We start from the raw sequence: 12,993 nt of genomic DNA on the forward strand, positions 1-12,993 counted from the left end.
GGGGGAGACACCGGCTAGACACAGGGGAGACACCGGCGAGACATGGGCGACACACAGGGAGACACCGGCTAGACATGGGCGAGAAACAGGGAGACACCGGCGAGACCCGGGAGAGACAAGGGGGAGACACTGGCGAGACACCGGCTAGACTCAGGGGAGACACAGGGGAGACACCGGCTAGACACAGGGGAGACACCGGCGAGACATGGGCGACACACAGGGAGACACCGGCGAGACACCGGCTAGACATGGGCGAGAAACAGGGAGACACCGGCGAGACACGGGGAAGACACCAGCTACACACAAGCTAGACACAGGGGAGACACCGGCTAGACACGGGGAGACACCGGCGAGACACCAGCTAGACACGGGGGAGACACCAGCTAGACACGGGAGAGACACCAGCTAGACACGGGGGAGACACCGGCGAGACATGGGTGAGACACAGGGAGACACCGGCGAGACACCGGCTAGACACAGGGGAGACACCGGTGAGACATGGGCGAGACACAGGGAGACACCGGCGAGACCCGGGGAAGACACCAGCTACACACCAGCTAGACACAGGGGAGACACCGGCTAGACACGGGGGAGACACCGGCTAGACACGGGCGAGACAGTGGCTAGATGCGGGGAGACAGCGGCTAGACACGGGGAGACAGCGGCTAGACACGGGGAGACAGCGGCTAGACACAGGGAGACACGGGCTAGACATGGGCTAGATACCAGCTAGACATTGGCTAGACACAGGGAGACACCAGCTAGATGCAGGGATACACCAACTAGACACGGGCGAGACGCAGGGAGACACTGGCTAGATTCAAAGACACCGGCTAGACAGACAGGTCCTAGCTCTCCCCGCCTCGCTCCCGCCCACCGCCCACCCACCCTGGCTCCCTCACTCACCTCCGGCTGCTCCTCTTGCAGCTCCTGCAGATACTGTTCCAGGGCCCACTGCCTCTCGTCATTGATGAGGCCAGTCATTCGGGAAATGTGTTCATCCACGAGGCGAAGCCTCTCCTGGGAGAACTGCTCCTGTACTGTCGCTAACACCTCCTGGAAATGCTACAGCGAGACCCAGACCCAGGGCTGATCAGCAGGACCTGGTGCCGGGATGGGGGTGGGGGACAGCGAGCACTTCCAGATCCACACATTCCCCGGGCCCCCCCCCCCGATGCACACTCCCCAGGGACCCCCAGATGCACACTCCCCAGGGCACCCCCAGATGCACACTCCCCAGGGCCCCCCCGACACACACTCCCCGTGCCCCCCCGATGCACACTCCCCATGCCCCCACAACATACACTCCCCGTGCTCCGCCCCAACACACACTCCCCGTGCCCCCGCAACGCACACTCCCTGTGCCCCCATAACACACACTCCCCGTGCCCCCGCAACGCACACTCCCTGTGCCCCCATAACACACACTCCCCAGGGCCCCCGCAACGCACACTCCCTGTGCCCCTATAACACACACTCCCCAGGGCCCCCGCAACGCACACTCCCTGTGCCCCTATAACACACACTCCCCAGGGCCCCCGCAACGCACACTCCCTGTGCCCCTATAAGACACACTCCCCAGGGCCCCCGCAAAGCACACTCCCCATGCCCCCGACAATGCACACTACCCAGTGCCCCCCACAACACACACTCCCCAGGCCCCCCCCCGACGCACACTCCCCGTGCCCCCCAATGCACACTCCCCGTGCCCCCCAATGCACACTCCCCGTGCCCCCCAACGCACACTCCCCGTGCCCCCACAACGCACACTCCCCATGACCCCCCAATGCACATTCGCCGTGCCCCCTGCAACGCACACTCCCTGTGCCCCCTCCAACGCACACTCCCCATGCCCCCCAACACACACTCCCCATGCCCCCCAACACACTCCCTGTGCCCCCACAACACATACTCCCCAGAGCCCCCCGAACGCACTCTCCCCAGGGCCCGCCCAACGCACTCTCCCCATGTCCCCCCAACACACACTCCCTGTGCCCCCACAACACACACTCCCCGTGCCCCCCCAACACACACTCCCCGTACCCCCACAACACACACTCCCCGTGCTTCCCCCTGCACACACTCCCCGTGACCCCACAACACACACTCCCCGTGCCCCCACAACACACACTCCCCGTGACCCACCGACAGACACTCCCCACTCTCCCCGCCAACGCAAACACCCCATTCTCCCCGCAACACACTCTGCCTGTGCCCCTGGACGCATTTCGCCAGTGCTGGATAGACACACACACACACACACACACACACACACACACACACACTCTTCTCACACACACACACAGACACACACACACACACACACACACACACTCTTCTCACACACACACACAGACACACACACACACACACACACACACTCTTCTCACACACACACACACACACACTCTTCTCACACACACACACAGACACACACACACACAGACACACACACACACACACACTCTTCTCACACACACACACAGACACACACACACACACACACACTCTTCTCACACACACACACACTCTCGCTCTCTCTCACTCTCGCTCTCTCTCACACACACACACACACACACACACACACACACTCAGACACACACTCTCTCTCACAAACTGTTGCTCTCTCTGGCTCACTCACGTTCACACACACAAACACACACAGTGTCTTTCAGATTCTGCGATGAATTGGTCGAACCTTGTTCAGGGAGATTCTGTCCGGTTTCTGAACCAAGAGTAACCGACGATCAGCGGCAGCCCATTCCTTCATCACCTGGAACACAAAATCAACCCAGAGTCAGGGCTGAGGGAGCGGGCACTGTCGGAAGGTCAGTGCTGAGGGAGCAGGCACTGTCAGAGCGTCAGTGCTGAGGGAGTGGGCACTGTCGGACCGGCTGTGCCGAGGGAGCGGGCACTGTCGGACGCTGAGGGCTGAGGGAGCGGGCACAGTCGAAGGGTCAGTGCTGAGGGAGCGGGGACTGTCGGACTGGCTGTGCTGAGGGAGCGGGCACTGTCGGAGGGTCAGTGCTGAGGGAGCGCCGCACTGTCGGAGGGTCAGTGCTGAGGGAGCTCTGCACTGTCGGAGGGTCAGTGCTGAGGGAGTGGGCACTGTCAGCGGGTCAGTGCAGAGGGAGCGCCGCACTGTCAGAAGGTCAATGCTGAGGGAGCTCTGCACTGTCGGAGGGCCAGTGCTGAGGGAGCGTCGCACTGTCGGAGGGTCAGTGCTGAGGGAGCGTCGCACTGTCGGAGGGTCAGTGCTGAGGGAGTGGGCACTGTCAGCGGGTCAGTGCAGAGGGAGCGCCGCACTGTCAGAGGGTCAATGCTGAGGGAGTGGGCACTGTCAGAGGGTCAGTCCTGAGGGAGCGCCGCACTGTCGGAGGGTCAGTGCTGAGGGAGCGCCGCACTGTCGGAGGGTCAGTGCTGAGGGAGTGGGCACTGTCAGAGGGTCAGTGCTGAGGGAGCTCTGCACTGTCGGAGGCTCAGTGCTGAGGAAGCGCGGCACTGTCAGAGGGTCAGTGCTGAGGGAGTGGGCACTGTCGGCGGGGGGGGGGGGGGGGGGGTCAGTACCTCATTGATGCGTTCATTCCTGCGGGCATCAAGCTGTGCCAGGTTATCCAGGTAGTTTGCGTGTTCGACGACCTCTCTCTTTCGAAAGTAAGTTGGCTCAGGAGATGGTGACCCTGAGGAGCGAGAGGAAGACATCTCAAACTTCACCCAATCAGACAATCTCACACCCCACCCAGGAGTGAACGGGGAAGGGGTTTGGGTCCATGGGGACGGTGTAGAGCGGGAGTGAACGGGGAAGGGGTTTGGGTCCATGGGGACGGTGTAGAGCGGGAGTGAACGGGGAAGGGGTTTGGGTCCATGGGGACGGTGTAGATCGGGAGTGAACGGGGAAGGGGTTTGGGTCCATGGGGACGGTGCAGAGCGGGAGTGAACGGGGAAGGGGTTTGGGGTCCATGGGGACGGTGTAGAGCGGGAGTGAACGGGGAAGGGGTTTGGGGTCCATGGGGACAGTGTAGAGTGGGAGTGAATGGGGAAGGGGTTTGGGGTCCATGGGGACGGTGTAGAGTGGGAGTGAATGGGGAAGGGGTTTGGGTCCATGGGGACGGTGTAGATCGGGAGTGAACGGGGAAGGGGTTTGGGTCCATGGGGACGGTGTAGATTGGGAGTGAACGGGGAAGGGGTTTGGGTCCATGGGGACGGTGTAGAGCAGGAGTGAACGGGGAAGGGGTTTGGGGTCCATGGGGACGGTGTAGAGCGGGAGTGAACGGGGAAGGGGTTTGGGGTCCATGGGGACAGTGTAGAGCGGGAGTGAACGGGGAAGGGGTTTGGGGTCCATGGGGACAGTGTAGAGCGGGAGTGAACAGGGAAGGGGTTTGGGGTCCATGGGGACGGTGTAGATCGGGAGTGAACGGGGAAGGGGTTTGGGTCCATGGGGACGGTGTAGAGCGGGAGTGAACAGGGAAGGGGTTTGGGGTCCATGGGGACGGTGTAGATCGGGAGTGAATGGGGAAGGGGTTTGGGGTCCATGGGGACGGTGTAGAGTGGGAGTGAACGGGGAAGGGGTTTGGGTCCATGGGGACGGTGTAGATCGGGAGTGAACGGGGAAGGGGTTTGGGTCCATGGGGACGGTGTAGATCGGGAGTGAACGGGGAAGGGGTTTGGGTCCATGGGGACGGTGTAGAGCGGGAGTGAACGGGGAAGGGGTTTGGGGTCCATGGGGACGGTGTAGAGCGGGAGTGAACGGGGAAGGGGTTTGGGTCCATGGGGACGGTGTAGAGCGGGAGTGAACGGGGAAGGGGTTTGGGGTCCATGGGGACGGTGTAGAGCGGGAGTGAATGGGGAAGGGGTTTGGGTCCATGGGGACGGTGTAGATCGGGAGTGAATGGGGAAGGGGTTTGGGGTCCATGGGGACGGTGTAGAGCGGGAGTGAATGGGGAAGGGGTTTGGGGTCCATGGGGACGGTGTAGAGCGGGAGTGAACGGGGAAGGGGTTTGGGGTCCATGGGGAGAGTGTAGAGCGGGAGTGAACGGGGAAGGGGTTTGGGGTCCATGGGGACGGTGTAGAGCGGGAGTGAACGGGGAAGGGGTTTGGGGTCCATGGGGAGAGTGTAGAGCGGGAGTGAACGGGGAAGGGGTTTGGGGTCCATGGGGACGGTGTAGAGCGGGAGTGAACGGGGAAGGGGTTTGGGTCCATGGGGACGGTGTAGATCGGGAGTGAATGGGGAAGGGGTTTGGGTCCATGGGGACGGTGTAGATCGGGAGTGAATGGGGAAGGGGTTTGGGGTCCATGGGGACGGTGTAGAGAGGGAGTGAATGGGGAAGGGGTTTGGGTCCATGGGGACGGTGTAGAGCGGGAGTGAATGGGAAGGGGTTTGGGGTCCATGGGGACGGTGTAGAGCAGGAGTGAATGGGGAAGGGGTTTGGGGTCCATGGGGACGGTGTAGAGCCGGAGTGAATGGGAAGGGGTTTGGGGTCCATGGGGACGGTGTAGAGCAGGAGTGAATGGGAAGGGGTTTGGGGTCCATGGGGACGGTGTAGAGCGGGAGTGAATGGGGAAGGGGTTTGGGGTCCATGGGGACAGTGTAGAGCGGGAGTGAATGGGGAAGGGGTTTGGGGTCCATGGGGACGGTGTAGAGTGGGAGTGAATGGGGAAGGGGTTTGGGGTCCATGGGGACAGTGTAGAGCGGGAGTGAATGGGGAAGGGGTTTGGGGTCCATGGGGATGGTGTAGAGCCGGAGCGAATGGGGAAGGGGTTTGGGTCCATGGGGACGGTGTAGAGCGGGAGTGAATGGGGAAGGGGTTTGGGGTCCATGGGGACGGTGTAGAGCGGGAGTGAATGGGGAAGGGGTTTGGGGTCCATGGGGACGGTGTAGAGCGGGAGTGAATGGGGAAGGGGTTTGGGGTCCATGGGGACGGTGTAGAGCGGGTGTGAACGGGGAAGGGGTTTGGGGTCCATGGGGACAGTGTAGAGCGGGAGTGAATGGGGAAGGGGTTTGGGGTCCATGGGGACGGTGTAGAGCGGGAGTGAATGGGGAAGGGGTTTGGGGTCCATGGGGACGGTGTAGAGTGGGAGTGAATGGGGAAGGGGTTTGGGGTCCATGGGGACGGTGTAGAGCGGGAGTGAATGGGGAAGGGGTTTGGGGTCCATGGGGACGGTGTAGAGCAGGAGTGAATGGGAAGGGGTTTGGGGTCCATGGGGACAGTGTAGAGCGGGAGTGAATGGGGAAGGGGTTTGGGGTCCATGGGGACGGTGTAGAGCCGGAGTGAATGGGAAGGGGTTTGGGGTCCATGGGGACGGTGTAGATCGGGAGTGAACGGGGAAGGGGTTTGGGGTCCATGGGGACGGTGTAGAGCGGGAGTGAATGGGGAAGGGGTTTGGGGTCCATGGGGACGGTGTAGATCGGGAGTGAACGGGGAAGGGGTTTGGGGTCCATGGGGACGGTGTAGATCGGGAGTGAATGGGGAAGGGGTTTGGGGTCCATGGGGACAGTGTAGAGCGGGAGTGAATAGGGAAGGGGTTTGGGGTCCATGGGGACGGTGTAGAGCGGGAGTGAATGGGAAGGGGTTTGGGGTCCATGGGGACGGTGTAGAGCGGGAGTGAATGGGGAAGGGGTTTGGGGTCCATGGGGACGGTGTCGACTGAGAGAGAATTGTGGTCAGTATTACAGGGATCTGGTTGATGGATGGACAGCACTAGCAGCTCAGTGATGCAGGTGTGAGATGTTTCGGGTCAGGTCGAGAGTGATGTCAAAGGGCTGAGTGTTTTACATTACTGTCGAAGGAGGTGGCCCAGCTGTAAAGGAGGCACCATTCGGTGGGCTGTGTGGACAGCCCTGAAGAATAAGACAGCTGCAGATATCATTCTGGGGGTTACGCTATCAGCATCTCAACAGCCAGCAGGAGGTAGAGGAACACATTTGTCAGCAGATCATGGGGAGATATAAAACCAACGGGGTGGGTGTTTATAGCATCCCCAGTAGTGACAGGGACACAGCTGGAGGAGAATCTGTTAACCGTGTCCACGAGAGTTTCTGGACACAATATGTAGACTCTCCAACTCGGGAAGGGGGGCCATACTGGGCCTTGTACGAGGGAATGGACCTCAACAGGTTGTCGAAGTGTCAATGGGCGAAGATCTTGGGAACTGTGATCATAATTCTGTAAGTTTCAAAACAGTTCTGGATAAGGCTGGTCCTCAGGTGGCAGCGCTAATTTAGGGGAAACCTAATTCCAACAGTATGAGGCAGGAGCTGCAGAAATTCGGCTGCGAGGGGAGGCGGCATTTTGAACACCAGTCCAATTCTGAGATGTGTGAGGGTTTGAAAAGTCAGTCGGTCAGGGTTCAGAACCAGCATATTCCCGTGAGGATGAAAGGTAAAGATGGTAGGATTCAGGAACCATGGACAATGAGAGATGTTGTGAGTTTAGTTCGAAAGGAAAAGGCAGCGTGTGTAAGGTTTAGGAAATTGAAATCAAACAAGGTCCTTACGGAGGATGTAGGAAGCAGGAATAACCTTAGAAAGGAATCTAGGAGCTAGAAGGGGCCATGAAATGTCCTTGGAAAATTCCAAGGTGTTTAGGAGGAAGAGGGTAACTCGGGAAAGGATTGGTCTACTCCAGGGAAAACGAGGGAATTTCTATGTGGAGCCATAGGAAGTGGGTGAGGTCCTCAATGCATTCTTCACATTGATATTCCCTGAGGAAGAGGGGATGGCGAATGGTGAGACTGGGGAGGGGCCTGATGGTATTAGGGAGGGGCCTGATGGTATTAGGGAGGGGCTTGATGGTATGAGGGAGGGGCCTGCTGGTTTGGTTGGGGTTATCCGTCAGTATTAGGGCAGGGCGTGTCAATATTGGGACAGGGCCGGTCGATATTGGGGCAGGGCCCGTCGGTATGAGGGAGGGGCCCGTCGGTATGAGGGAGGGGCCCGTCGGTATGAGGGAGGGGTCTGTCAGTATGAGGGAGGGGTCTGTCAGTGTGAGAGAGGGGCCCGTTGGTATTAGGGCAGAGCCTGTCAGTATCGGGGGGGGGGGCCGTCGGTATTAGGGCATGGCCTGTCGGTATGAGGGAGGGGCCTGTCAGTATTAGGGAAGGGCCTATCGGTACGAGGGCGGGGCCTGTTGGTATGAGGGAGGGGCCCGTCGGTCTGAGGGAGGGGCCTGTCGGTGTTCTGGAGGTGGGGAATCTGGGTGCCTTGATAAACATTACAGTAGATAAGTCCCCAGGGACCGATGGGATCTATCCCGGGATACAGAGGGTGGCAAGGAAGGAGATTGCTGGGGCTTTGACAAAGAGATCTTTGTGCTCTCTTTACACAGAGGCAAGGCCGCAGGGCACTGGAGAATAGTCACTGCTCCTTTGTTTAAGAGCAACAGGGATAATCCAGGAAATTATCGGCCTGTGCGCCTTACAGCAGTGATAGTGAAATTAGTGGAGAAGGTTCTTTGGGGCAGGATTTACTGACATTTGGAGAGGAATGGGTTTATTTGGGGTTTGGGGGGATGGCCCTGTCTGTGGGGAAGTTGTGTCTCACAAACTGGATTGAGGTGTTATTTTTGAAGACGTGATGAAGATGATTGAAGGGGCTACAGCATTGAATCTCACCTACATGGTCCTGACTGAAGCATTTGACAAGGCCCTGCATGGTATGTGAGTCCGCACAGTGGGGTCCATAATGCGTTGGCAAGTTGGAACAAAATTGACTTGGCTGTAGAATACAGAGGGTTGGGGTGCAGGGGTGCTTTACTGACTGGGTGGGGGGGTTCTGTGACCAGTGGTGTTCTGCAAAGATTGGTGCTGGGACCTCTGTTGTTTGTAACGTACATTAGTATCTTTGCTGAGAATGTTGGTGGTCTGGTTAGAAAGTTTGCAGATGACATGAAAATGGAGACTTGTGGATAGTGAGGAAGGTTGTCAAACCATACAGCAAGATATAGATCAGCTGGAGAGTTGGATAGAGAAATGTCAGCTGGAGTTTAATCCAGGCACGTGGGAGGTGAACTGCAAGAGGAAAATATACTGTAAATGACAGGACCTTTAGGAGCATTGATCTCCAGAGGGACCTTGGGATGCAAGGCCATAGGTCCATGAAAGTGGCAACACCAGTGCATATGGCATGCTTGCCTTCATCAGTCAGGGAACTGTAGAGTTATAAGAGTTGGCAAGACATGTTGCAGCTGTATTTAACTTTAATTAAGCTGCATTTGGAATACTGAGAGGTTCTGGTAGCCACCACACTATAGGAAGGATGTAGAGGCTCTGCAGAGGGTGCAGATGAGGATGTTGCCTGAATTGGAGTGTATTAGCTATAAGGAGAGGTTGGACAAATTGGATTGGTGTTGCTAGTGTTGGAGGGTGAGTGGTGAGTTGATGAAAGCTTACAAAATTATGGGACGCATGCACAGGGTCAGTAGTCGAAGTCTTTTTCCCAGGGTGGAGATGTCAAATACTGGGTAACATAGGTTTAAAATAGCTCCTTGAAAGTGGAATCGCAGGTAGACAGGGCGGTGAGGAAGGTGTTTGGTACGCTTGCCTTTATTGGTCAGTGCGTTGAGTATAGGGAGTTGGGAGGGTCATGTTGGGGCTGTACTGGACATTGGTTAGGGCCACTTTTTGAATACTGTGTTCAATCCCGGTCTCCCTGCTACAGGAAGGATGGTGTGAAACTTGAAAGGGCTCAGAAAAGATTTACAGGGATGTTGCCAGGGTCGGAGGGTTTGAGCTACAGGGAGAGGCTGGATAGGCTGGGGCTATTTTCCCTGGAGCGTCGGGGGCTGAGGGTGACCTTATAGAGGTTTATCAAACCATGAGGGGCATGGATAGGGTGAATAGACAAGATCTTTTCCCCCAGGGTAGGGGAGCCCAAAACTAGAGGGACACAGGTTTAAGGTGAGAGGGGAAAGATTTAAAAGGGACCTGAGGGGTAACTTTTTCACACAGAGGGTGGTGCGTGTATGGAATGAGCTGCCAGAGGAAGTGGTGGGGGCTGGTACAGTTACAGCATTTAAAAGGCATCTGGATGGGGACGTGAAACAAATTAAAACAATGCAGAGATGACAGGGTCCAGTCCCTGTGCAGGCAGATGCAATTCCTTTTGAACTGCAACACGGTCAGCACAGGCATAGTGGGCAGAAGGGCCTGTTTCTGTGCTGCAACATTCCATTCTTCTAAGCTGGGGACCACTGCATTGCTCTATCACCATGTTGGATGGTGACAGGAGCCTAAGCCCAACAGCCTCAAGTGTCATGGCCTATTGAGCTGTATGAGGCATCACAAACTGTGTTGGGTTTCAAGTGAATCAGTCAGTGCTGTTTGATCGAGGAGACAGGACCAGAGATTCTGCCTGGCACCGCCAGGGTCCCTCTGCACGTGGGAGCGCACCCTCCCCCTCCCTCGAGCAGCACTCTGTGTGGAGCGACCGCGCTGACGGGCCTAAACAATAGGCTCAGTGATGGCTCTTGGCTGAGCTTCGAGCCTATCACTGCCTCGAGCTCCCAGCACTGACTGTCCCCATCCACACAACCAGCACTGTCTGTGAGGGGGTGGAGCTGCTGTGTGCACTCTGCATCTGACAGTGGCGGAGTCGGGGGGAAATCGGGGGTGGGCTTTGGGGGGAGGAAGAGGGCCGTGAGGGTCCAGAGGGAGAGGGACAGAGAGAGGGCAGTATGGGAGAGAGTGGAGAATTAGAAGTGGAAGAGAGAGGGACAGAGGTGTTGGAGAGGTGATGGGAACAGAGAGCGAGGTGGGGTGTTGGAGAGAGGCGGGGAGAGAGAGAGAGAGGGGGGGGCAGAGAGAGAGGGGGGGGGTGCAGAGAGAGATGGATGCAGGGTGATGGAGTTAGGAGAGGGGTGTGGGTCGGAGTCAAGAGGGAGACAGATTCCCCGGGGCTGGGTGTGGGCCCAAGGGGACACGGGGTCTCAGGGAGTGAGGGTCATTGATTACCACAGGAATGGTTCCCATCACCTACCACCATGTATTCCATTAAACACACACACTCACACACACTCACACACACAGACACACACACACTCACACACTCACACAGACACACACACACACTCACACAGACACACACAGACACACACAGACTCACACACAGACACACACACACTCACACACAGACACACACAGACACACACACTCACACACACACACACTCACAATCACACACTCACACACACAGACACACAGACACACTCACACACACTCACACAGACACACACACACTCACACACACACACAGACACAGACAGACACAGACAGACAGACACACACACACACACTCACACACAGACACACACACAGACACTCACACACAGACACTCACACACAGACACACTCACACACACTCACACACACTCACACACTGACACACACACTGACACACACACTGACACACACACTGACACACACACTGACACACACACACACACTGACACACACTCACACACAGACACACAGACACAGACGAATGGAGCAGGAGTGCAGCCCGAGAGCACAGAGTTGTAGACTAACCTCGGATGCCCTCAGCGGTGGTGGTCTCGGTCACAGCTTCATCGTAGAACTCTGCTTCGTGGTAGGCCATGTCCCTGTAGTCATTCCAGTGTTTGCTGTCAGCCTGATAGACTACCCCTTGGTCTTCCTCCTTCAGCTCAGGCTTGGGGCTGTCCTGCTCTTCCTGAGACCTGCGCAAGACCCTGCCTGTGAGGCCAGTGTTCCCTGGAAATTCAGACCCGTACCCAGCCCAACTCATCTCTCTGTGGGAGATTGCTCAGCCATAAGGTATATCTACCCCTGTCCCTCATTGCACCTTTCCCTCAATACCACCCCCAACCCCCTCCTCCCCCACTGCGCTGTAATGTGTACCCTCACCTTTTCAAAGTTGTCAATCTGTGTCCCTCTGGTAACTAACCCTCCTGCCCCTGGAGGCCGTATCTCCTGCGTCGATCAAAATCCACCCCCCCCCCCCCCCACCTCCATCATTTTTCATGCCCTGACTCAGTACCCCACCCCCTTTACTCCTCCCAGCTCCTCTCAGTCTCTCTGCGCACAGATCAGGGCCCCTCACTGCCCCCATCTCGGGAAATCTCAGGAATGTCAGAGCTCACATCGGATGGGACAGCAGAGCACTGAGCACAGACAAAGGCAGTCCATCTGTTCCATGTTGCAACACAGGAGGCTCAGGGACCCGAGGGTCTGTGTGCACAGACTCATGGAGCTGTACAGCATGGAAACAGACCCTTCGGCCCAACTCATCCATGTTGACCAGGTATTCTAAATTAATCTAGTCCCATTTGCCAGCATTTGGCCCATATCCTGTTATTTAAACAGTGAAATATTGCAGCACGCTGCTGCGCAGAGGGACCTGGGTGTCCTTGCGCATGAATTACAGAAGGTTGGTTTGCAGGTGCAGCAGGTAGTTAAGAAAGCAAATGGAATACTGTCCTTCATTGCTCGAGGGATGGAGTTTAAAAGCAGGGAGACTGTGTTACAGCTGTATAGGGAGCTGGTGAGGTCACACCTGGTGTACTGTGTGCAGTTTTGGGCTCCTTACTTGAGAAAGGATGTCCTGGCACTGGAAGGGCTACAGAGAAGATTCACCAGGTTAATGCCGGAGTTGAGAGAGTTGGCTTATGAAGAGAGACTGAATAGACCGAGACTATATTCATTGGAATTGAGAGGGAATGATGGGGCGCTTATAGAAAATTACGAAAGGGAATAGATAAACTAGAAGCAGGGAGGCTGTTTCCACTGGGGCGGGCGAGACTAGAACAAGGGGCCATGGCCTCAGAATAAGGGGCAGCAGGTTTAGGGCTGAGTTGAGGAGGAACGTCTTCACCCAAAGGGCCATGAATCTGTGGAATTCCCTGCCCAGTGAAGCAGCTGGAGCTTCCTCATCGAATGTTTTTAAGGCAAAGAGAAAGTTTTGAAGAGGAAAGGAATTAAGGGCTAGGCTGAGCGGGGCGGGGGGGTAAGTGGAGCTGAGGC

At 57.1% G+C, this 12,993-nt stretch overlaps 1 protein-coding gene across 1 annotated transcript in view; it reads right to left on the reverse strand.

Annotated features, from left to right (window-relative positions):
* aplp1 (amyloid beta (A4) precursor-like protein 1) overlaps nucleotides 1-12,993 on the reverse strand; it is a 48,404-nt gene that overhangs the window by 19,770 nt on the left and 15,641 nt on the right. The window contains exons 6-9 of the mRNA XM_059641267.1: nucleotides 11,521-11,690; nucleotides 3,568-3,680; nucleotides 2,699-2,773; nucleotides 907-1,065 (exon numbers count right to left, since the gene is read on the reverse strand). Of these exons, the coding sequence (XP_059497250.1) occupies nucleotides 907-1,065; nucleotides 2,699-2,773; nucleotides 3,568-3,680; nucleotides 11,521-11,690 (517 nt within the window). The remainder of the gene's footprint in view (nucleotides 1-906; nucleotides 1,066-2,698; nucleotides 2,774-3,567; nucleotides 3,681-11,520; nucleotides 11,691-12,993) is intronic.

Source organism: Stegostoma tigrinum, chromosome 41, assembly GCF_030684315.1.
Source record: "Stegostoma tigrinum isolate sSteTig4 chromosome 41, sSteTig4.hap1, whole genome shotgun sequence".
NCBI lineage: Eukaryota > Metazoa > Chordata > Chondrichthyes > Orectolobiformes > Stegostomatidae > Stegostoma > Stegostoma tigrinum.